This window comes from Helianthus annuus, chromosome 12, assembly GCF_002127325.2.
Source record: "Helianthus annuus cultivar XRQ/B chromosome 12, HanXRQr2.0-SUNRISE, whole genome shotgun sequence".
NCBI classification, from domain to species: domain Eukaryota; kingdom Viridiplantae; phylum Streptophyta; class Magnoliopsida; order Asterales; family Asteraceae; genus Helianthus; species Helianthus annuus.
In genome coordinates, this window is record NC_035444.2 from 13889265 (window position 1) to 13913414 (window position 24150).

At 36.5% G+C, this 24150-nt stretch overlaps 4 protein-coding genes across 4 annotated transcripts; 3 read left to right on the top strand and 1 right to left on the bottom strand.

Moving 5' to 3' along the window:
* Positions 1-1669: 1669 nt before the first annotated feature.
* On the top strand, positions 1670-2459 carry LOC110894179 (auxin-binding protein ABP19a-like). Its single transcript, XM_035980800.1, has one exon. The coding sequence runs from the start codon at positions 1714-1716 to the stop codon at positions 2341-2343; it is 630 nt and encodes a 209-aa protein (XP_035836693.1). The 5' UTR covers positions 1670-1713; the 3' UTR covers positions 2344-2459.
* A 1626-nt stretch (positions 2460-4085) lies between these two features.
* On the top strand, positions 4086-5759 carry LOC110896412 (protein NODULATION SIGNALING PATHWAY 1). Its single transcript, XM_022143775.2, has one exon. It carries the CDS (start codon positions 4125-4127, stop codon positions 5643-5645), a length of 1521 nt encoding a protein of 506 aa, XP_021999467.1. The 5' UTR covers positions 4086-4124; the 3' UTR covers positions 5646-5759.
* Positions 5760-7172: 1413 nt separating this feature from the next.
* On the bottom strand, positions 7173-13434 carry LOC110894180 (E3 ubiquitin-protein ligase SPL2). Its single transcript, XM_022141368.2, has 6 exons — positions 12909-13434; positions 11601-11702; positions 10425-10595; positions 9851-9972; positions 7713-7832; positions 7173-7638 (listed from the first exon to the last, which is right to left on the bottom strand). The coding sequence occupies exons 1-6, from the start codon at positions 13272-13274 to the stop codon at positions 7344-7346; spliced, it is 1176 nt and encodes a 391-aa protein (XP_021997060.1). The 5' UTR covers positions 13275-13434; the 3' UTR covers positions 7173-7343.
* Positions 13435-16967: 3533 nt separating this feature from the next.
* On the top strand, positions 16968-17757 carry LOC110894181 (auxin-binding protein ABP19a). The gene has a single exon (XM_022141369.2). The coding sequence runs from the start codon at positions 17012-17014 to the stop codon at positions 17639-17641; it is 630 nt and encodes a 209-aa protein (XP_021997061.1). The 5' UTR covers positions 16968-17011; the 3' UTR covers positions 17642-17757.
* Positions 17758-24150: the final 6393 nt, after the last annotated feature.

The following is a 24150-nucleotide window of genomic DNA, read 5'->3' on the forward strand; positions in this document are numbered from 1 at the left end:
TCAAGGAAACTAGCCGTTGGCTGGTATGTTACCCAATCCCTTTTTTTTCAAATCCAAACCTACTAATTTCACATGCCTCACCACTACACCATTTTACCTAGTGAAATTCCTTTGATAATGTGGACGACACGTGGCGGAAAAATGACATTTCACTTGGCTTACCACTACACATGGTCTTACTTTTTAATCTAATTTGCGCAAAATACAAGTTCGTGAATTTTCAGAACTCCCTGTCACAAACTAATGCTCTAGGTAACAGGATTCTTATCTTGTATAAGTGCGCATTAATAGAGGTGAAACAAAGTGTTTCTCTTTTTGGTCTAGAATATAGAGCTTATATCTATTTTAAACGAATTTCTTTAATGCTATTGTCGAAGCCAAAACCTCTAAATCCAAAGTGTTTCTAAATGCTGTCACTAACCCCATTGGTGAATATAAAGCTTAATGATGTAGAAGATTAAACCTTGTATGATAGAAAGGATCACCACCCACCTATAAACTATTTGTCACAAAACCTAAAACTAAGAAATCTATCAGAGGATCGTATCGTGCTGTTAGTTTTTTAAACCAGGCATGAAATTGAAAAGACCAAAACTCAAACCATACCGAATTCAAATTATAAACTCGAATTCGGTTTTCGAATTTTAAAACCAGGTTAGCATCTAAATTGAATTATGAATTTGTTTTTTAAATGAATTTGAATTTGTGATTTTCGAACGGGTTCGACCCAATATATGAATTCAAACTATATATATAATTTATTCTTTTATAAAAATACATTTTTTATTTATTATATATCATTTATTTGATTTAATCTTAATTTTATTTGTTTGTTTCTCGGTTTATACAAATCAACTCGAATTTAGTTTACCTTTTTTTCTAATTCTAATTCAATTTGGTTCGACTTAAAATATTACAAAATAAAATAACTTGAAAACCGTCCATAGCATTATAGATTAGTGACATCTTGAGAGTGTGATAAAGCTTAGGGACTCTAGTGATCCGTCAGTGATCCAAATCAAAAACTCTGTATATAAGGCCGGTCGGGGCGCTACGTGGTGGGACGGTAACCACGCATGGAACCTCGTGGAACACTACCGCCACCCACCTTCATCACGCGTGAACTTGAAAACGCGTTGTAGCCTCAACGCGTGAAGATTGATGAAGACTGTAGTGATGAACACTGCGATGATGAAGATTAGTAAATTTTGAGCCAGTGATGGGTACCCCTAGTAAAATTCATCCCTAATTATAGAATGAAGCTCGATGACGTGACGAAACTTGATTGGGTGTTGTGAGTGATGAAAAACTATCACTAGTGGAACGCGCTACCCCTATTAGTTTGCCAAACAATCAAGAATTCATGGTAAAAAAGAGAGATAAATAACTACCAATCATTGTAAAATCTTAGCAAATATAAATATTGGCTTTATTTATACCAACTTTCTTTTAACAAAAAAGGTATAACCTGTTCTTGTCTATATTAAAACACATGGAGGTCACTACCACACCAGCTTGCATATTCACTTTTTATGTAACCTGATCCGACGGTTGTACTTGCTTTGCATGGTTCTCCCTTTCAACTTACCCTAAACCACACTCATAATATCCTTTCAAAAAGAAAAAAAATATCCTCACTATATAACCCTACTCCAGCATACCACAAAATCCCATCATTCTCATCAACCTTTAATTTATACAAAAATCTTGAAAATGATTCACATTCTCTTCATCCTATGCTCTCTCCTCACCTTCTCCGCAAATGCCGCGGTGCAAGACTTTTGTGTTGCGGACCTGAAAGGTCCAGAAAGCCCAGCAGGCTATTCTTGCAAGCCTGCCGCGACAGTAACCGTAGATGACTTTATGTCATCTGGTGTAGGCTCTGCTGGAAACACTTCCAACATCATCAAAGCCGCCGTCACTCCAGCATTTACTGAGCAATTCCCCGGTGTGAATGGGCTCGGGATCTCCATTGCCCGGTTGGATGTAGCCGTTGGTGGTGTGATCCCAATGCACACACACCCGGGTGGTTCTGAGCTCCTTTTGGTGACACAAGGGTTTATTCAAGCCGGTTTTATCTCCTCGGCTAATACGGTTTACGTGAAGACATTAAAGAAGGGTGATATTATGTTGTTTCCTCAAGGGTTGTTGCATTTTCAGGTGAATGCTGGTGGTGTTACCGCGGTTGCATATGCGAGCTTCAGTAGCGCGACACCGGGCCTACAGATTCTTGATTTCGCATTGTTTGCTAATGATTTGCCGTCGAAATTGGTGGAGGCGACTACTTTCCTTGATGATGCAACTGTGAAGGCGCTCAAGGCTGTTCTTGGTGGAACTGGCTAAGTAAACTTATCATAAGTTCATGTGCACACCATTCTTTGTGTTGATTATATTACCAATATCTGTTTTGTACGTCATTGTTATAACTTAATTAATAAAGTTCTATGTTTTATATGGAATATGAGGACATCTGGCAAGGGTTCATTACATACAAACAAATATATAGTCATACAATTGGCTGAGACAACCGAAAACAATGTCATACAAATGCAACATTTATTTATAACAGTAAGACAAATTTACATAGTAAACAAATCTCTAAGATATCATCATCATCAGAGCCGGCCTCGAGAATTCGTGTACCCTGTTCGAGCTCGAAAAAAATGTGCCCTTAGGTCTTAACGAAATTGGGTATTGTGCTCACTAAAGATCTAAACCTAATGCCAAAGAGGTTAATAACTAATCTAAATCATAAGAATAGTTTTGTAAGGGGGCTATATGTTGGTGTTTGTATGGGTGTACCCTATTATAAAATATTTTACATACACATATCGGGTTTTTTCATAAGAAACTTGCCCCTCAAAATATCGGCCCTGACCGGTGGTCCTCCCCGCCCACCCCCAGGGCCGGCCATGATCATCATACTCAGTATATCCCACCAATAGCAAAGCTAAGGTAGGGTCTGAGGAGGGTGAGATGTAGACAGCCTTACCTCTACCGCGTAGGAATAGAGAGACTGCTTCCAATGAGACCCCCAGCTCGATAGTAGTTTTGCATCAAGCCTTGGACATAAGGCACATAACACTCAACAATTGAGACAAATGCCGATTAGTGCATGTACCCCTTGTCTTTCGACTATAAATGCCACCACATGATGCATGATTAACCATCCCCCTCTTTTAACGTTATTTTCACGAAATTAGTAAAATAACATTAAAATTCGTGCACTTTCACTTTTGCCCCCGAACACCCACACATGATACATGAAACAAATCTCTAAGATAAAAGAGCCTAATTTAGTATGAGTATACGAAGGAATATTTCTTAGGGTGTTAGGAGTGGTGATCGGCAACACTCGGCAAACGAGTTTACCGACGCGGTAAACCACCGCCAGCAAGATGTTTGCCGATTTTGACTGGTTTGTGCGGTGATGCCATGCCGATGCGGGGAGGAAGGATAGGAGAGAGAGGAGGGTGTGTGGGGTGGGGTCCATGCCAATCTCAACCAATCAAACCTTTTTCTTTTTTTTAAAAAAAAAATAGTTTACCACTTCACCAAGTGTCTAACCATTGTCAACACTTTGGAACATAGTTTTCCACTTTGACATGACACACTCTCATTGGTCGTTTTTTGATTTGCCACTCTAAGGTGTTTAACCACTCCTAACACCCTTATTAAATATGAGACCATGTGCCACTTGAGTTCCTACATGCATCTTAAAATTATACCTTATAATATATTGCAATCTTAATTTAGCTGAAACATGATAACATTATCTAATACACACAAATAGTCAACTGTTTAAAAACCGAACAATATATGATACGAGAACCAGGACAAGAATACTATATTCGCTACTAAACTCAAACAATATTTACTCATTAATTAATTGCTAATAAGACGGGAATAACTAAACTCAAATAATATTTACTCATTTGTTAATTGCTAATTATCTAAACAAGAAAACAGAACTGCCGTCCTGTTTACATATTTACAAATCAAATTACTCATTTAAGACAATATCATATATTCCATAACACAGCACATAAATGATCAACCACATATGGTCAAGCATTGTTCAATGTTCTAAGTTCTTACCTTGTTTTCCACTAAACACAACTCCAATGTCTGAAACCATGTCGTTTGGAGAACCGGATCCGGATCTGAACCCGGATCAAATCTTGGGTTGGTTAGATGATTCAACGCTGCACTCGCCATTAATCCTAGATGATCTATATTGCACCATGGATGATCCTTGGTTCGGTTTGGACCCCATTGATGCTAAAACTATTTCATCTTCATCTTCTTCTTCACCTATTGTTGATCTCTTTATTACGGATCAGCCACAACAGGCGGCGTCTGAGCTGTCGAAGAAACAGAAAGCACCCGAGGATCATACGCCACGTGTTGGGAAAAATTCATCCGGAAACAAGAAAGGCGCCGGAAAATCAGCAAAGGGTGATAACAACATTGGTAGTAACAAAAACGGCCGGTGGGCAGAACAGTTGCTGAACCCGTGTGCTGCAGCGATCACAACTGGAAACATGACACGTGTACAACACCTCCTGTTTGTTCTAAATGAATTGGCGTCCCCAAGTGGGGACGCCAATTACAGGCTGGCAGCACACGGGATGCAAGCCCTCCTCCACCACCTTCATTGCTATCAGTATCCGCACAGACCGGATGGTCGATTAGAGAAAGCACCAAGTTTCACCACATCAACGCCGAAACTCTTTAAACAATCTCTAATCTATTTTAACGACATTAATCCATGGTTTACTATCCCTAACAATATTGCTAACAACGCGGTCCTCCAGGTGTTGTCAGAGCAAGATCATGGTTCGTGCAACGCGCTTCACATACTAGATATTGGTGTCTCTCATGGGTTCCAATGGCCCACGCTTCTAGAAGCGCTGAGTCGTAGACCAGGTGGCCCACCACCGCTGGTTCGAATAACTGTCGTCCCACCAACGCTCGACAACCATCAACTTCCCTTTGCAAGCTGTCCACCTGGCTACGACTTCGCCTCTAACATTCTCCGTTTTGCTAAAGATGTCGATATTAATTTACAGTTTAACAAACTGGACAATATTCCTTTGCGAAATCTAAATGCGGACGCCATTAGTTTCTCCGAAGACGAAACTTTAATCGTCTGCGCTCAGTTTAGATTGCACGGCATCAGTCATAACGAACCAGACGACAGAACTGAGTTCTTGAAGTTGATGCGAAATATGAGTCCTCAAGGAGTGATTTTGAGTGATAATAACATGGACTGCAGCTGCGACAACTGCAGCAGCTTCGATTCAGGATTCGCTCGAAGGTTAGACTATTTATGGAGCTTTTTGGACTCGACAAGTGTGGCGTTTAAAGGGAGAGACATGGAAGAAAGAAGAGTTGTAGAAGGTGAAGCTGCGAAAGCATTGATTAGCATGTGTGAGATGAATGAAAGGAAAGAGAAATGGGGCGAGAGGATGAACGGTGTGGGGTTTGTCAAACACGCGTTTGCAGATGATGTTGTGGATCAAGCGCGTGCGCTGTTGAGAAAGTACGACAGTCGCTGGGAAATGCGAGTTGAAGATCGGTCTGTTGGATTATGGTGGAAAGGGCAGCCCGTTTCATTTTGTTCTCTACGGAAAACAGATTAAAAACCTTGTGAATCATAGAATCATTCGTATATAGTTCTGAATTGTTCGGTTATTGTATCAGATCTATCAAGTGTAGTTATTCTCTACTTTATGATACACAAAATAGTTATGTAATCGCTTACTTCACTCTTTTTCTAACTCTTGTTATATAAGCCAAACACTACTGAAGAGGTGGGTCCTCTATAGGACTCATGTGCGCGCATGAGTCCTCTGTAGGACTCCTGCGTGTGGGATATCTCATGTGTTTGATGTCCATTGTTTTCAATTTCAAACAATCAACTTTCACACACGTCCGTTTAACCAAGTCCAAGTTAATGACCTTGGTTTAATGTTTAAGTCTGCAACAATCTGTTGTTTTCAAAAATCTTGTTTCCCCAAGTACAAATTAATGACCTTAGTTTAACATTTCGTGATGAAATTCCAGTTTTTAACATTTTTGTTCAATCCAAGTTTTTCACTTTATGCCATTTTCAAAATCAATCTTTCAAATAAGCCCTTAGCTAGTTGTGCAAAAACTCATTCATCAGTTTTGATAAAAGATTAGTATTCCAACATCTGTTATCGAAAATAAGTTGAAATATAAGATCTTTCTGGCTTTTACAAACTTTAAGTTAAAACACACTGCAAATCTTTTTGATTTTGAAATGTAAAGCAATAAAATGAAATGTAAACTATTTACAATCAATCTTTTTGTGAGAATTGTGCAAGATGATCATATCAGTTTCTTTTAGACATATCGGTTGCACCGTTAAGCTTTAATACATACTCAGTTTTAAACAATTCACGTCAATTACTGGTATTGTTTATCCACTTAAACGCAAACATGTTTGTATCTCAGGAATTGCTTAATATGATACGAGTTAGGTGGATAAACAACTAAACATGTCTACTTAAAAAAAATACATACAAAATGTGTATATACATATAAAACTGAAAGTTACATATAAAATTTCAATCCAAGTAATCGCTTGTCGGTACCCCACTGGCCGACTAGCACCTAGTGATTCTTACAACTAGGGATGAGCAAATGGTACCCGGTACCGGTACCGAACCACATCAGTGACGTTTGTATGAGGTCTGAAGCTACAAACCGAGGTGGCGGACCTCAGGTTGTTGTAAAGCTTGTCTGGAGTGTGCGTCCAGAGTGCAGAAACAAAGAGGCAGACCATGGGACGGGATTGTCTCGCACATACACATTATCTGGTGTGGTGGCATAGGTGGAGGTTTGTTAATGTAGATGCTCTAAACGCACAAAATGCCACATCAAATTCCAAGCATTCTTTAAAAACACTCATATCTCACACAATGTTACTATCTTTTTTCAAACACACTTGTTATGTAAAAAATATTAATATAACATATTAATTGTTTGTGTAGGGAGCCAATCTCTCATTTGAAAGGGGTTTGCAATTCCAAACGAGTGGTGCGAACGAACGCCACAATGGGGAAAGTTTTGAAATCCAAACGCTGCCACATCAGTACATCACCAGCGTTGCGGATGCTCTTAGTTACATTCCGCAAACCATATGTATCTCAAGAGCTAAAAGTGAAATTTAGCTATTGATCTAATGCAATATTTATACATCAAAGAAAGTCCAAAACCCATCACCAATAGAGTTATAGAGTATGCACATATCTACATTCTTTTTTCACCCGACTATAACCACCTCAAACCCCAAACCAAAACCTAATCATGCCTCAAGATTCATATATCCTGACCGAACTGTGAATCGTCTGTCTGCAAACCGGGCATTTGGGAGACAAATCCCGCTCAACTGAAAGTGCGCATCGTGGACAACAGACTAAATGCCCACAAGGTACAAATGCAGACCGTCGTTGTCTCATCAAGCAGATCACACACAACTGCCCTTCTGGAACTTCACCGATATCCTCTTCTGCTGCCACATCAGCTTCGGCTTCATTATTTTCCTCTGCAGCATTTTGCCGCTGAATCTGCCTTCGCTGTCTCCATTCTTTAAATCTGTTCCAGTTCCTGATAACGGTACACAACAATCTTAACATAGCTAAAGACATTAAACCACATTTTGGAGTAAATCGCTACAATACCTTACGATAGCATAGCCGAGGATACCAGTTGCTAGTGAGCCGACAACAATTCCACTCCAAAACAAAACTTTTGTCCTAAAGTCAAGTTCCATTACCATTTGAGCTTTGTTCATATTTGATCTTGCAAAAAAAAAAAACAGTAGGTTAGCTACTTAATTACCAAATGACAAAGGTGTATTAGAGAGTGTGTGAGTTTGCCGTTCTAGAAAAAAGTTGGTTTGCTACTTTCTTACTTACGACCAGGGTCTCAATCGTGTCTCGTTGGTAGGTTAAATTGTTGAACCTAAACATGACCCGCATATATTTATTCGTGTCAAAGACAGGTAGTAAACTTGTAATCAAGTTGAAAATGTGTTAAAATGGGTTGGTGGGTACTTATACACATAGTTGTTAACGTAGTTATTAAAGGCGCTAAGCGCACTCAAGGCGCATAGGCCTCGCCTGGGGCCTGGGCGCAAAGCGCAAAAAAAGCGAGGGCCTGAGAAAAATTAAGCGCACAATGAAAAAAAAGTTAAAAATATATTATGTATTAGAAAAAGAATTAGGGGTGTTCAGGATTCGTTTCGAATTCGAAAAATTCGAAATTGGTTTAAATTCGATTCGATTATCAAGAATTCGTTTCGATTATAAGAATTCGAATTCGATTCAATTCGAGTCAAGTAAATCGAATACGAATTTATAATTTCAAATTCGATTCGATTCGAAATTCGAATAAAAATTATACATTTTTAATTATTATTTTTATATATAACAAAATTTATAACTTTTATTAAGCAATACTATAAATTCTTTTCTATTTTTTTCCAAGTATTAAAATTAGCCATTACATGACCCATAAGTAAAACCTAATTAACAAATCTATCAATAGATTTCTAAGCATAAAAATATTAACTTATAATGTGGAGTGATTATTCCCGGCTTCTAGTTTTGAATTTTAGACTTGTGGTATTTTATTTGAAACTTTTTAATGTGATATCGTGTTTTATGGCTGCTTTAAAATTTATGTTTCATTTTTATAGTTCTTTACATGTTTTAAAGAATCTGAATTAAATCGAATTTATTCGAATTCGATTCGAATTCGAAATTTTAATCGAATACGAATCGAATACGAATTGGGTTTTTTTATTCGAATACGAATTCGATTCGAATTCGATAGGTTTTAATCGAATTCGAATCGAATACGAATTCAAAGAAAAATAAAAATTATTCGAACAATTCGATTCGAATAATTCGAAAATTCGATATTCGATTCGATGAACACCCCTAAAAAGAATACTATTCTTCAAATAAAATAAACAGATTCTATTATATAAAACTATATATTATCTTTTTAGAACTAAAAGTTCTAAAAACATTAGTGTATTAGTGTAGAAAAGTAGTTTTCTTTGGATAAAAGTAGAAATCTAGCTAGAATCTTGTCGGAATTTAGAGAATTTGGCCGGAAACTATTTGGGAATCTAGGAATCCCGCCGGAATGTGCGCCTGAACCATCACCTGGAGAATTAAAGCGCAATTTCCTCGACTTAAAGCGCAACTGCCTCGCCTCGCCTGAAAAATGGGCCTAGGTGCTAGAGGCGATGGCTTTTAATAACTATGGTTGTTAATAGCGAATAGCGGTAAATAGCGACAAGCTACCTATATGCTACGTAGTGATACCGAGAGCTATTTGATGTTTAGCGATAACGTATTAATTTTTTTTAACTAAATTTGGGTTTTATTCACGAATTTAAGGTTTTTTTATGCAATTAGTGAAGATTACAGCTGTTTGGTCGGTTAAAATGCCTAGAAATTCGGTTTTTAATATATTTAAAAAAAACCCAAAGCGTCGCTATCTCAGGCTATTGAGCGCAAAACATCAGATAGCGATGATCCATCAGTACGCTATTCGCTATAGCACTCTCTATCATCGCTATTAAATAGGTAAAACGGGTCGTAAATAGGTTGGCGGGTCGATCTGCTTGATTAAACAGGTTAAGCAGGTCAACCCGAACACGACCCATTCATTAAACAGGTTTAAATATGGCAACCCAAAACCTGGTTTTTCAGTGTCATGTATCAGCCACCCAGAGCTACAAGGGCATATCAGAAATCAATATCGTTAGTTCGATGCTAAATTCAATCTGCAGAATTATCCTTACAGGAAAAAAGGTAGATCATTGCATGCCGACACTTCAGGAGTTCCATTTTTCAAGCTGACTAGACCAACTGCAGTGATTTCCTTTCCGACTGGTAGAATTTTCTCTTCATCAAGAAGCCCAACCTTCAACACCACCAAGAAAGATATAAGAAAACCAAGATCAAATGAAACTAAGATCATAGTTGTTAATAGCGGCTATAGCGACCGCTATAGCGCGCTATGTAGCGATGCGACGTAGTGTCGCTATATGGGTCATAGCGACAAATAGCGATGATAGCGATTGTTTTTTTTTTTTTTTTTTTTGATGTAAATAGCAATTAGATATAGCTATAAAATAGCTGGATTTATAGGTTTTTGTTAAATATACATGTAAAATAGCATATATACAAAGGTATTTTGATGTGATATACATATAAAAATTTTCAAAATTCTTTTTCTAGTGTAATCGCTATTTATAAAATAGCCGTCGCTATTCGCTACGTAGCCTATAGGTGCCTTGTTGCTATTTGTCGCTATTCGCTATCGACAACTATGACTAAGATAAACCATGAAGATTAATTAATGTATGGGCTTACGGGATACTCGTGACCGAAAAATGCCTGGAGGAAGGTGTAAGGAGAAGCACTAATGGGCTGCAAATTGTGGTATACAGTTGTAAGAGGTAAAGGATGCTTTGAGCCATCCAAGTTTACAGTCAGATAATCAGATTGTGGCCAATGTCCCCCATCAACAAGGATAAAAGGAATCTATCCATAAAAAAAATTATGAATATCATGATAAATTCTGATTTCTGAAGTGAGTAGATTATTGAAGTTCATTAAAGAAAGAAAAACATTCGAGTAAAGTTGTTGCAATTATGAGATAGTTGGAGGCAGTAATGGTTGGTGTAGATCGGACGACTGTAGTGTGAACCGGGGTCACTTTATAATAATATAACAAATAGGAAAGTAAAGAATAAAACAATAATAGTAATTGTTGTACATTTACCGTTTACGTATTATAAAAAACAGAAACTAAAATTAACAGGTAACTAAGCACCATACAAAAAACCCTGTATCATGTCTAAGTAGCACACTAATCCGAAATAATCAATATACTGGATGCTATTGATTTTATTAATTAATATTGCTTGGAATATTGATGTGAAGGGAACATCTATTGCTAATTGTTTACAATACTGAAAAATGTGATCTGAGGGTATGCCTCTCAAACAAGAGACTGGTGATATTGAAGTCATTCATAGATTGAAAGAGGTGATTTTTGACCTACACTACAGTAACGCCACAAATGTAGAGCAGATTTATAAATATCTAACTGAAAATGTTCATGGCATCACTTACGGATGAAGATGACAATCAAGAGAGATTAATATTATGGGACTATGTGATATATATAGAAGGTTTTAACATATTTAATGAATATTACTTACCTTACAACAAGTTTATAAAGTTATTATTTGCTGTATCTAATGAGATTATTATTTTATACCATTAGCCTAGTCGAGAACAAAAAAGTTATTCAATCAAGGTCATTAATATACTGAATATTTATTTATTGGGGTTTAGTGTTCACAGACACTGTTTAATGTCATTCATTTTTGTGTTTTCTATATAAGAAGATAATGCCAAAGAAGTGTATTCACATTGATACGTCCTAATGTTTGAGCCGCTTGAACTCTACAGGAGGAACTGGCATGTCAACAGATAACTACTAACAAATAACTCTTTAAGTAACAAGATTGTTAAAGTTACCGTTCTTAGTGATGAAGTTTCTTGCTGTTTCCAGTGTCTTGCAAACAAGGAACGAAAATCTGAAGTCCATCCAAAAAATCCTCTCCATTCGTTGTATATACACTACAAGAATTCAAGGTAATTGTAATTCATATTTTAAACTAGAAATCACAGATGCAGAAATATTTAATAGATCAACCAAAACGCTAGTCAAGCTATTGGCCTAGTCCTGCTATCTATATGAGCATCAAATCTGGATATAAGTTATAACTACGTCATAGTAGTCAAAACCTGTAAACAGTCTAAACCAGCCAAAAAAAACATCTAAAACAGACGAAAGCAAGTCTAAAACAGCCAGAAACAAGTCTAAACAGCTAAAAGAGAACTTGTTTTGGCTACCTGGAACTGAACTATAAAAAACATACTTCTTTCTAGCTATTAGTTGAGAAATTTTGCATAACAAGCTAAGAAGCCAGTCAAGTTATTCCCGCCATTGGCGCAGCTTAAGTAGGGCGGGAGGGGGCGGCCGACCCCCCAAACTTTTCGCTCAGTAGTGGACAGTATGTAGTTTTCGTATAGAAATTTTTGGGTATCTACGTTTTCGACCCCTCGGTTTTATTGAAATTTTTAGGTCCGGTGACTTCCGCCCCCTGGTCGGAAATCTCAAGCTTCGCCACTAATTCCCGCTATTTATATAAGCAACACATCAATTCTAGATATAAAAAAGAAATCATAGTAGTCATAAGCATCAGTGACAAGGCGAAGCGCACCAAAAACGCCTTAAGTGCAGCAATGAGCAAAAGCACAAAAAACATAGAAATAACATCCTGAACCTGCCAAAAGCCTGTCTGAACCGGCCCAAACCAGTCTAAACCAGCCAAAATCAGGCCTACAACAGCTAAAAATGGCTTGTTATGGTTACCTGAAACTAAATTATAAATGCAACATCATGCTAGCCATTAGTTGAGTGAATTTTCATAACAAACTACGAAGCCAGTTAAGGCGTACCAAAACACCTTGAGCGCAGCAACAGGCAAGTCTGAACCGGCCTAAAACAGTCTAAACTCTAAACCAGCCAAAAACATGTCTAACACAGCCGAAAGCCCGTAACAAGTCTACAATAGCTACCTAGAACTAAATTAAAAGGGGCAACATCATCTTAGCTATTAGTTGAGCAATTTTGCATAACAAACTAAGTTGTTCATTTGACCTAATTTAATCACATCTCTAATAAACCAATATATAAACAAATTTAAGTTCAGAATCACAAAACCTCTAACAAATTCATATCAAAACGAACAAAAAACTCCTGAAACAAACAACATATACCGTTTGAGTCCTCTGCAAGATAACCGCCTTCTCATTCGACTCATGAGACACCAAAATATTCTGTTTCTTCCAGTTTCCATTAACAGCAGACTTCGTCTCCACAACGCCTCTAACAATCACGAGCTTCTCATCACTCGAACTACTCGTATCGGCATCATGTTCGGAAGAATTAGAGAGAACAGAACGGAGATCGGAAACGCTGACCGAAGGTGCTTTCTTCACTTTGTTCAAGGCAAAAGACGTCGTCTTGTACTTGATGACGCTGCGGACTGCAATGTACGATAACGCTAGACCGAGAACTGCACCGTCAGCGGCTAGGGCTACTTGCGAGAGAACTGCGACAGCTGCTTGATCGTGAACCGACATCGTGTGGTGGAAATTAGAGATGGAGACGTGTGATTTAGATTGTTAGCATCGGATATGTGGCGGAGATGACGCCGGAAAGTGGAGTACGGCGGAGGAGGGGAGGAGGAGTACAGCGGTACGGTCAATGGGAATAATAAGTCATTCAAACTATAAAATGGATAGTTAGTGGGCTAGAATGGGTTTTGATATTTGTTTTTAAAGTTATAGGTTTCGTCCTTGGACTATTAGCTAACATGCATGTTTGGTTTGTTTACTTTTTAGTTGATGTAAAATAGGCTTACATTATACTTGTTCCAACTTCAATAACATACTATTAGAATAGGCTTTAGTTAGTGAAACCAAAGGTTTTCTAGCTTTATATACTCGAAGTAGTGGTTAAGTTGAGATCTATAAGGTTACTTAAAGAGAGTATATTGCCTAATTAAAAATTTTGATATTGAAGTAGATTATGTACTTTGCGCTATAAGAACCGCTTTGAAAACGCATATTAGGTCTATGCCTTTTAGATTTAAGTAGTTTTATGCCCGTCCGCGTTGTAGGGCGGTAACCGGAATATTTCTCAGTTTGATAACATGTACGGTCGTGTTTGGTTGCTTGAACATACTACTCATAACACATTCTTAATAAAAATTACATCGAGACATAGGTAAAAATACTCTCGTGATAGAGTAACTTTATTAAAATCTAGGAGTAGTAGCGTTTGTCCACCAATCCCTCGGGTTGGTTCGTCATGGTAGCAAGGGGAAAAGCTAAAAGATGAAATACTAAAGGAATAAAAGTAGAGGGACTAAACATGTACACTAAGGATAGGGACTAAACACGCATATAAACAAAGTTAACCAATAAAAAGAAAGCTATTATAAAAATAGAGAGGTTAAACACGTATATTAGCGAGGTTGAGTGTTTAAAAACAAAATACAAAAAGCCACGATTAACTACAAAAAGGAATAAAAGTAGAATGGTTAAACATATCCAGTACTAAAGTTAAAGTAGAGGGACTGAACATTCATATAAACAAAGTTAACCAATAAAAATAATTTTTTTTTAAACAGAAGAGCTAAACACGTATATTAACAAAGTTTAAGATTTAAAAGTAGAATACAAAAAACAATGACCAATGAGAGGGTGTCAGCCAGCTGTCTGACACTATGAAGGTACATGAACAACTTCAATAGAAGTCATGGACCCTTCTTTGGGGCTCTTTCACTTCTTCCTTAGGGGAGGCGGGGTGGTCCGTGATGGTCACCCCATCACGCGTAAAACAATAACAAACACCGCCACCACCATGTGCATAACGCGTTATTTTTTAAATGCGTTGAAAAGTTTGAAAAATTCGAACGTTGCTTGCTTTTTGACCGTTGAATAACGGTTAAATTCAATAGAAAAAACAACCTTTAAACCCTTTTATCTATTTATATCTCCATTTTAAATCATTTTACACACACCAACCTACATCTTTAAACCATTTTAAACCCATTTCACACAATCTACATCTTTCTCAAATGGATTTCCGTAAGGATTCGACGTTTCCGATGTCTAGCGATAGCGATACCGAGTCGTCTTCCGACAATGAGACGCTAAAATATTTTGTGTCGGTGTATAACGAACTTGATGCCGAGTCGTCCCGCCCAAAGAAGAAGATGGTAGACCGTGATCGTATACGTGCCAGCGAAGTGTTAATGAACGATTTATTTAATTAATAATATTGTTATTTTATTTTATGAAAGGTTGTCCTACACAGTTTTGGAATTAAATGTTTGAATAACGCGTAACGATTCATGTGCTTTCAAAGAAAAACCAAAACCGTTAACATTAGAAATAACCTATTAAGTTAAAGTTGAGCAAATCAAAAGTCGTATTTCTATAAGTTTAACCAATTGTTTAGCTTACTTAGACCAATTGTAATGGTACATTGTTGGGACAACAATGAGCAAACTACGAGGCCTACCACCGCCCCACCTCGTATGAAACGATAAAATGGGCTCCCCTTCGTTGTTCAAACCATGAGGTCAATTTTGTGCAAATCAAGGAAACTAGCCGTTGGCTGGTATGTTACCCAATCCCTTTTTTTTCAAATCCAAACCTACTAATTTCACATGCCTCACCACTACACCATTTTACCTAGTGAAATTCCTTTGATAATGTGGACGACACGTGGCGGAAAAATGACATTTCACTTGGCTTACCACTACACATGGTCTTACTTTTTAATCTAATTTGCGCAAAATACAAGTTCGTGAATTTTCAGAACTCCCTGTCACAAACTAATGCTCTAGGTAACAGGATTCTTATCTTGTATAAGTGCGCATTAATAGAGGTGAAACAAAGTGTTTCTCTTTTTGGTCTAGAATATAGAGCTTATATCTATTTTAAACGAATTTCTTTAATGCTATTGTCGAAGCCAAAACCTCTAAATCCAAAGTGTTTCTAAATGCTGTCACTAACCCCATTGGTGAATATAAAGCTTAATGATGTAGAAGATTAAACCTTGTATGATAGAAAGGATCACCACCCACCTATAAACTATTTGTCACAAAACCTAAAACTAAGAAATCTATCAGAGGATCGTATCGTGCTGTTAGTTTTTTAAACCAGGCATGAAATTGAAAAGACCAAAACTCAAACCATACCGAATTCAAATTATAAACTCGAATTCGGTTTTCGAATTTTAAAACCAGGTTAGCATCTAAATTGAATTATGAATTTGTTTTTTAAATGAATTTGAATTTGTGATTTTCGAACGGGTTCGACCCAATATATGAATTCAAACTATATATATAATTTATTCTTTTATAAAAATACATTTTTTATTTATTATATATCATTTATTTGATTTAATCTTAATTTTATTTGTTTGTTTCTCGGTTTATACAAATCAACTCGAATTTAGTTTACCTTTTTTTCTAATTCTAATTCAATTTGGTTCGACTTAAAATATTACAAAATAAAATAACTTGAAAACCGTCCATAGCATTATAGATTAGTGACATCTTGAGAGTGTGATAAAGCTTAGGGACTCTAGTGATCCGTCAGTGATCCAAATCAAAAACTCTGTATATAAGGCCGGTCGGGGCGCTACGTGGTGGGACGGTAACCACGCATGGAACCTCGTGGAACACTACCGCCACCCACCTTCATCACGCGTGAACTTGAAAACGCGTTGTAGCCTCAACGCGTGAAGATTGATGAAGACTGTAGTGATGAACACTGCGATGATGAAGATTAGTAAATTTTGAGCCAGTGATGGGTACCCCTAGTAAAATTCATCCCTAATTATAGAATGAAGCTCGATGACGTGACGAAACTTGATTGGGTGTTGTGAGTGATGAAAAACTATCACTAGTGGAACGCGCTACCCCTATTAGTTTGCCAAACAATCAAGAATTCATGGTAAAAAAGAGAGATAAATAACTACCAATCATTGTAAAATCTTAGCAAATATAAATATTGGCTTTATTTATACCAACTTTCTTTTAACAAAAAAGGTATAACCTGTTCTTGTCTATATTAAAACACATGGAGGTCACTACCACACCAGCTTGCATATTCACTTTTTATGTAACCTGATCCGACGGTTGTACTTGCTTTGCATGGTTCTCCCTTTCAACTTACCCTAAACCACACTCATAATATCCTTTCAAAAAGAAAAAAAATATCCTCACTATATAACCCTACTCCAGCATACCACAAAATCCCATCATTCTCATCAACCTTTAATTTATACAAAAATCTTGAAAATGATTCACATTCTCTTCATCCTATGCTCTCTCCTCACCTTCTCCGCAAATGCCGCGGTGCAAGACTTTTGTGTTGCGGACCTGAAAGGTCCAGAAAGCCCAGCAGGCTATTCTTGCAAGCCTGCCGCGACAGTAACCGTAGATGACTTTATGTCATCTGGTGTAGGCTCTGCTGGAAACACTTCCAACATCATCAAAGCCGCCGTCACTCCAGCATTTACTGAGCAATTCCCCGGTGTGAATGGGCTCGGGATCTCCATTGCCCGGTTGGATGTAGCCGTTGGTGGTGTGATCCCAATGCACACACACCCGGGTGGTTCTGAGCTCCTTTTGGTGACACAAGGGTTTATTCAAGCCGGTTTTATCTCCTCGGCTAATACGGTTTACGTGAAGACATTAAAGAAGGGTGATATTATGTTGTTTCCTCAAGGGTTGTTGCATTTTCAGGTGAATGCTGGTGGTGTTACCGCGGTTGCATATGCGAGCTTCAGTAGCGCGACACCGGGCCTACAGATTCTTGATTTCGCATTGTTTGCTAATGATTTGCCGTCGAAATTGGTGGAGGCGACTACTTTCCTTGATGATGCAACTGTGAAGGCGCTCAAGGCTGTTCTTGGTGGAACTGGCTAAGTAAACTTATCATAAGTTCATGTGCACACCATTCTTTGTGTTGATTATATTACCAATATCTGTTTTGTACGTCATTGTTATAACTTAATTAATAAAGTTCTATGTTTTATATGGAATATGAGGACATCTGGCAAGGGTTCATTACATACAAACAAATATATAGTCATACAATTGGCTGAGACAACCGAAAACAATGTCATACAAATGCAACATTTATTTATAACAGTAAGACAAATTTACATAGTAAACAAATCTCTAAGATATCATCATCATCAGAGCCGGCCTCGAGAATTCGTGTACCCTGTTCGAGCTCGAAAAAAATGTGCCCTTAGGTCTTAACGAAATTGGGTATTGTGCTCACTAAAGATCTAAACCTAATGCCAAAGAGGTTAATAACTAATCTAAATCATAAGAATAGTTTAAGATTTAAGATTTAAAAGTAGAATACAAAAAACAATGACCAATGAGAGGGTGTCAGCCAGCTGTCTGACACTATGAAGGTACATGAACAACTTCAATAGAAGTCATGGACCCTTCTTTGGGGCTCTTTCACTTCTTCCTTAGGGGAGGCGGGGTGGTCCGTGATGGTCACCCCATCACGCGTAAAACAATAACAAACACCGCCACCACCATGTGCATAACGCGTTATTTTTTAAATGCGTTGAAAAGTTTGAAAAATTCGAACGTTGCTTGCTTTTTGACCGTTGAATAACGGTTAAATTCAATAGAAAAAACAACCTTTAAACCCTTTTATCTATTTATATCTCCATTTTAAATCATTTTACACACACCAACCTACATCTTTAAACCATTTTAAACCCATTTCACACAATCTACATCTTTCTCAAATGGATTTCCGTAAGGATTCGACGTTTCCGATGTCTAGCGATAGCGATACCGAGTCGTCTTCCGACAATGAGACGCTAAAATATTTTGTGTCGGTGTATAACGAACTTGATGCCGAGTCGTCCCGCCCAAAGAAGAAGATGGTAGACCGTGATCGTATACGTGCCAGCGAAGTGTTAATGAACGATTATTTTGTGGAAAATCCGCTCTACAATGCCGAAACGTTTAGAGATCGGTTTCGTTTACCAAAAGAATTATTTTTAAATATTGTTGGAGACATCGAAGCAAGCGAGGAATGGTTTCAAGAACGTTACGATGCGAGGGGCAAACCAAGTTTCACGCCGATACAAAAATGCACGTCCGCCATTCGCCAACTAGCGACAGGTAACCCTCTGGATCAATATGATGAATACCTAGCTATGTCGGCCATAACTTCACGTGAATGTTTGCAATTTTTTTTGCAACGCGGTCATTAAGTTGTATGCTAAAGAGTTTTTACGTAAACCGACGAGCCACGACATCTCACGTATTTACGCCGCACATGAGGCTAGATGGCATTTTCCCGGGATGCTCAGTAGCATCGATTGTACACATATCGAGTGGAAAAATTGTCCAAGAGAGTTGCGAGGGGCGTATGTTAGGGGAGACATCAAAAAACCAACCATCATACTAGAAGCGGCGGCAACGAATGATTTATGGATTTGGCATTCGTATTTCGGTGTTCCAGGTTCAAACAACGACACCAACGTGTTGCACACGTCATCGTTGTTTCAAATCGTAACGGATGGTACCGCACCTTCCACTCCTTTCTATGTTAACGGTCGGCATTACAAACGAGACTTTTATCTTGTGGATGGTATCTACCCGTCATGGTCTGTTTTTGTGAAAGCTCCCTCATTTCCTGTCGAGCCTAAAGAAATCGTGTTCAAAAAATTGCAAGAATCGGCAAGAAAAGATGTTGAGAGGGCATTTGGTATTTTAAAGGGTAGATGGGGTATACTACACCGACCGGTTCGTGCGATGAACAAGAAAACAATACATAGCATGGTGTATGCATGTATCATATTGCACAATATGATGATCAAAGAAGACGGACGTGCAATATCCCCGGATTGGGTGTCGGATCCTCCTGCACAAGTTCAAGTTCCACAAAATATCCAACAAGAATTGCGGAATGAAGGAACTCACTTTTGGTTGAGATACGATTTAATCAAACTAGTAGGTTCTCTAGGTTTGGAGTTTCATGATTCGGATGAGGAGTAGTTTTTTTTTAAATTGTAGTCTAAAATATTTCTAGTATGTTAAATTGAAGTAGTATGTTTTAATTTTAATGAAATTTATAATTTTAGTGTTTTATTGTTAATTTCTAATTTAAAATAAAAACTTAAAAAAATTTGTGAGTGATGGAATTCTATCACTAGTGACCACCCCCACTACATTTCTATCACTAGTGATAGAATATTTGGTGATGACATGACATGAGTTGATTGACTATTGGGAGTGACAGAATTCTATAGAATATTGGGTGATGACATGGCATGAGTTGATTGGATATTGGGAGTGATAGAATTCTATCACTAGTGACCACCCTCCCCTTAAAACATTTCTATTCACGTAAAGACCATTTAACTAAAAAAATAGCCATGTATTGTATAGGAAGTGACAACAAAAACAACATGTTCGAAGCTAATATAAAGTCTTAGACCTTACGACTTCATCACCACATAACCTTAGACAAATTACATCTCATGAGTCACGAGTGCGAAATGCGATTGTCAGAATATGTGAGCATGACAGAAAAAACCAAACGACCTTTATAAATTCATTAGATGAAACACATAAAGTGAATTAGGAGTTGAGGGTTTAATGTATGAAATGTTGTAATCTGGTTTATATAATTAGTTAAATTATACCGCTAGAATTGCTAGTTATGTTGTTGAACATTACTATATGTGCTAGTTGTTATTAATTATAGGGGTTTACTGGAATATGTGCTAGTTGTTATTAATTATAAGGGTTTACCGGAATACTTTTATAATAAACTAGGTTTGAAACATTCTAATATTATTCAAATGAATCTTGTGAAACTTGTGTAGCTCACAACTTTTTGAAAGTTAATTTAGTTTGCGAACCTTATAAATAATAAAAACTTGTAAGTTATGATAGAAGTTATGCTTGAGCGTGATTATTGCTCCGACTCATGACACAAAGGTAATTTGTTAAGAGCACCCTCAACGGGTGGTCCATTAGGTGGTCTGCTCAAGCAAACCAACATGTACCGTTGGAGGTGCTTACTTGGTTGTGCTCGGAGGAGGGGCGGTCCGCTCAAGCGAGCGCATCCAATTATGGTGCGGTGTGCCCCTAAAGTGGGGTATTTGATTTTTTTTAAACATATTTTCTTTTGTTTTTTATTTATAAAAAATCCTTTATTATTTTAACAATGATCAAAATAAACAATTTTACACAAACCTAATTATAATATTACACACACACAATTAAAATATTACAGAAACATAATAATTAAACATAAAACTAGGGATGGCAATGGGTATCAGGTATACCCGTCCTAAAACCTGTCGGGTTCCTAGCAGTTAAATACACGATGGGTATCAGGTATACCCGCGGATTCCGGTAAACCCGTTAATTTAAAAAGCTTACCCGTTTGGTATACCCGGCCCAAAACCCATCGGGTATCTATCGGGTAACATTACTAATCGGTTACATTTAGTATTATCGCCATAAAAATATATCGAATAACTACAATGTATATGCTGGAATAAAATACCTATATGTAAATAAAAAGAGTTAATTACACAAATGGGTCCTGTGGTTTATACATAATTTCGCTTTTGAGTACTAACTTCTTTTTTTAACAGGTTTAGGTTCTATGGTTTCGATTTTGTAACACCTTTGGGTACTAACACCAAAATTAGTTAATTAATGACTAAAATACCCTTGCATTTTTTAAGTTTATCAATGTAACACATTTGGGTACTAATACCTAATTTTATTTAAGTTTAAATCAATTTTACAAAATCTATTTATTTTTTTATTTTCATTATTTTATTATATCTCTTAATTAACATAAACTATATTTATTTTTTTTTATTTTCATATTTTTATTTGTTTCTTATTTAACATTAAATCTACTTGTTACACCAGTATTTTTTAAATAGATTTTTTATATAAAATCTACTAGCTATATAGTTTTATGTAAATTAAATTTTTGTTTTCAATTTTGGATTGAAATGATTGATAATAATAAATATCTTTCATGTAAAAAAATTTAAGCCTTTTTTTAACTTGTTTTCTTTGTTCATTTACATTTTACTATTTTAGAAAGATATTTAATTTACATAAAACTATATAGCTAGGTATTTTAGATAAAACTATATAACTAGGTATTTTAGATAAAACTAAAAAAATTTAAGCCTTTTTTTAACTCGTTTTTTTTTTTTGTAAAATAGATATCTAATTTACATAAAACTATATAGCTAGTAGATTTTACTGGTGCAACTAGTAGATTTTATGTAAATTAAATATCTTTCTAAAATAGTAAAATGTAAATGAACAAAAAACGAGTTAAAAATGGCTTAATTTTTTTTACATGAAAGATATTTATTATTATTATTATTATTATTATTATTATTATTATTATTATTATCAATCATATATATCCAAAATTCAAAACGAGTAAGGTTTACATTATTTAAAACTAGTAAGAAATTTAATTTACACAAAACTATATAGCTAGTAGATTTTATTTAAAAATCTATTTAAAAAAAATACTGGTGTAACAAGTAGATTTTATGTTAAATAAGATATTTAATAAAAATATGAAAATAAAAAAAGTAAATAGACTTTATGTTAATTAAGAGATATAATAAAAAGATGAAAATAAAAAAATAAATAGATTTTGTTAAATTGATTTAAACTTAAATAAAATTAGGTGTTAGTACCCAAATGTGTTATATTGATAAACTTAAAAAAATGCAAGGGTATTTTAGTCATTAATTAACTAATTTTGGTGTTAGTACCCAAAGGTGTTACAAAACTGAAACCATAGAACCTAAATCTGTTAAAATAAAAAGTTAGTACTCAAAGGCGAAATAATGTATAAACCACAGGACCCATTTGTGTAATTAACTCAAATAAAAATGTACATTATATATATGCATATTTAGTAATATTAAAGAAATTATATCGAGTATACAATCGGGTAAACGAGTACACTTTATCGGGTAATTGGGTCGGGTAAATGGGTGTATCACCAAAGCCCAAATCAGTGAAAAAATTAAAAAACTCTTCCCAAACCCGATTAACCGACCCCGACCCCAAACCCAACCCAAATGTGTTAGGTTTCAAGTTTACCCGTCGGGTTCAGGTTCAATTGTCATCCCAACATAAAACAAATCAAACAATTCTAAACAAACCACATAATACCTAACTAAACACATAGACCTAAAAATCCAAAAGAAAAAAGGTTGTGCGGTGGAGGTGACACACTATAATCACTATGACAACCGTTTGACCTATAATCTTAAGGTATGCGTCATCAGTCAGGAGTTAAGGGGATTGTTCATCGTGTGGTGATGATAGGTATTCCTCTCCCGGGTCGGTTCCGTACCCTACAGCCCAGTTGGGTACGACTTGTGTTGAGCGAAGGTTAGTGGGTGGAGGGTTTGCGTGTGGAGGGTTTTTGACAGGAGAGTTTGTGTCGAAGTTTGTTTGATTTCCCCCAAGTCGCAGGCGGACATATTGGAGTTGTGTCATTGTGAAGTCGTACATGAAGTTGGCTTGATCATCAGTGACACCATCCCAATTATACTCCTGTGGAGGTGGAGGGTTAAAAAGATGAGGATTTGAACGGGGAGATCTACGTGGTCTTGTTGCTGGTGGTTGGTAGACTACGGCAGGTCGAGCGGGTTGAGAGTTAGAACGGGTAGATAGTCGTGGTCTTGCTTTCGGTGGTTGGTAGAATGCTGGCGGTGGTTGATAGACTGCTACAGGTGGAGCGGGTTGAGGGTTAGAACGTCGACGAAATGATCACATGAGGTTTGACTATCCGGTTCCATCACCACACATATCTTCAGACCAGTTTGGTTCTTGCAGTAATTTGTGATTTTGAAAGATGCAATGAGGTAGTTCCGGTGATTTATGAATTGTATTTATAGGGACTTAAAAACTAGTCATTTGAAAATAGTCGTTGGAACAGTAACTGGTTGAAAAAAAAAACAATGGTTGGAACAGTAACCGGTTATTATAATCAAATAAATAATAAAAGTGATTTATTTTACGAGTTTTATATTTTATTTATTTAATAATAAAAATAGTTATACATATTAATTAAATAAAATATAAATAGATTGTATAAATTAGGTATAGTTTAAATAAAATGAAAGGTAAGTGATGGGGTAGCTAATGAAGTGAGGTTTGAAATAGTTTATTCTTGAAGGAAAATGTAGGGTTTGGAGTGTTGGCAGTTTGAAATGATGTGTCATACTCATTACGCGATGTATTAGGGGGACATGTCCCCTATTGTAGATGCTCTAACTTGAACAAAACTATACTTTTGGAAAAAAAAAATTTATTATAAAATACATTATGATAAACATATTGTGACGTAACATAAGTAACATAAAACAATCTACAAGGAAAGCATT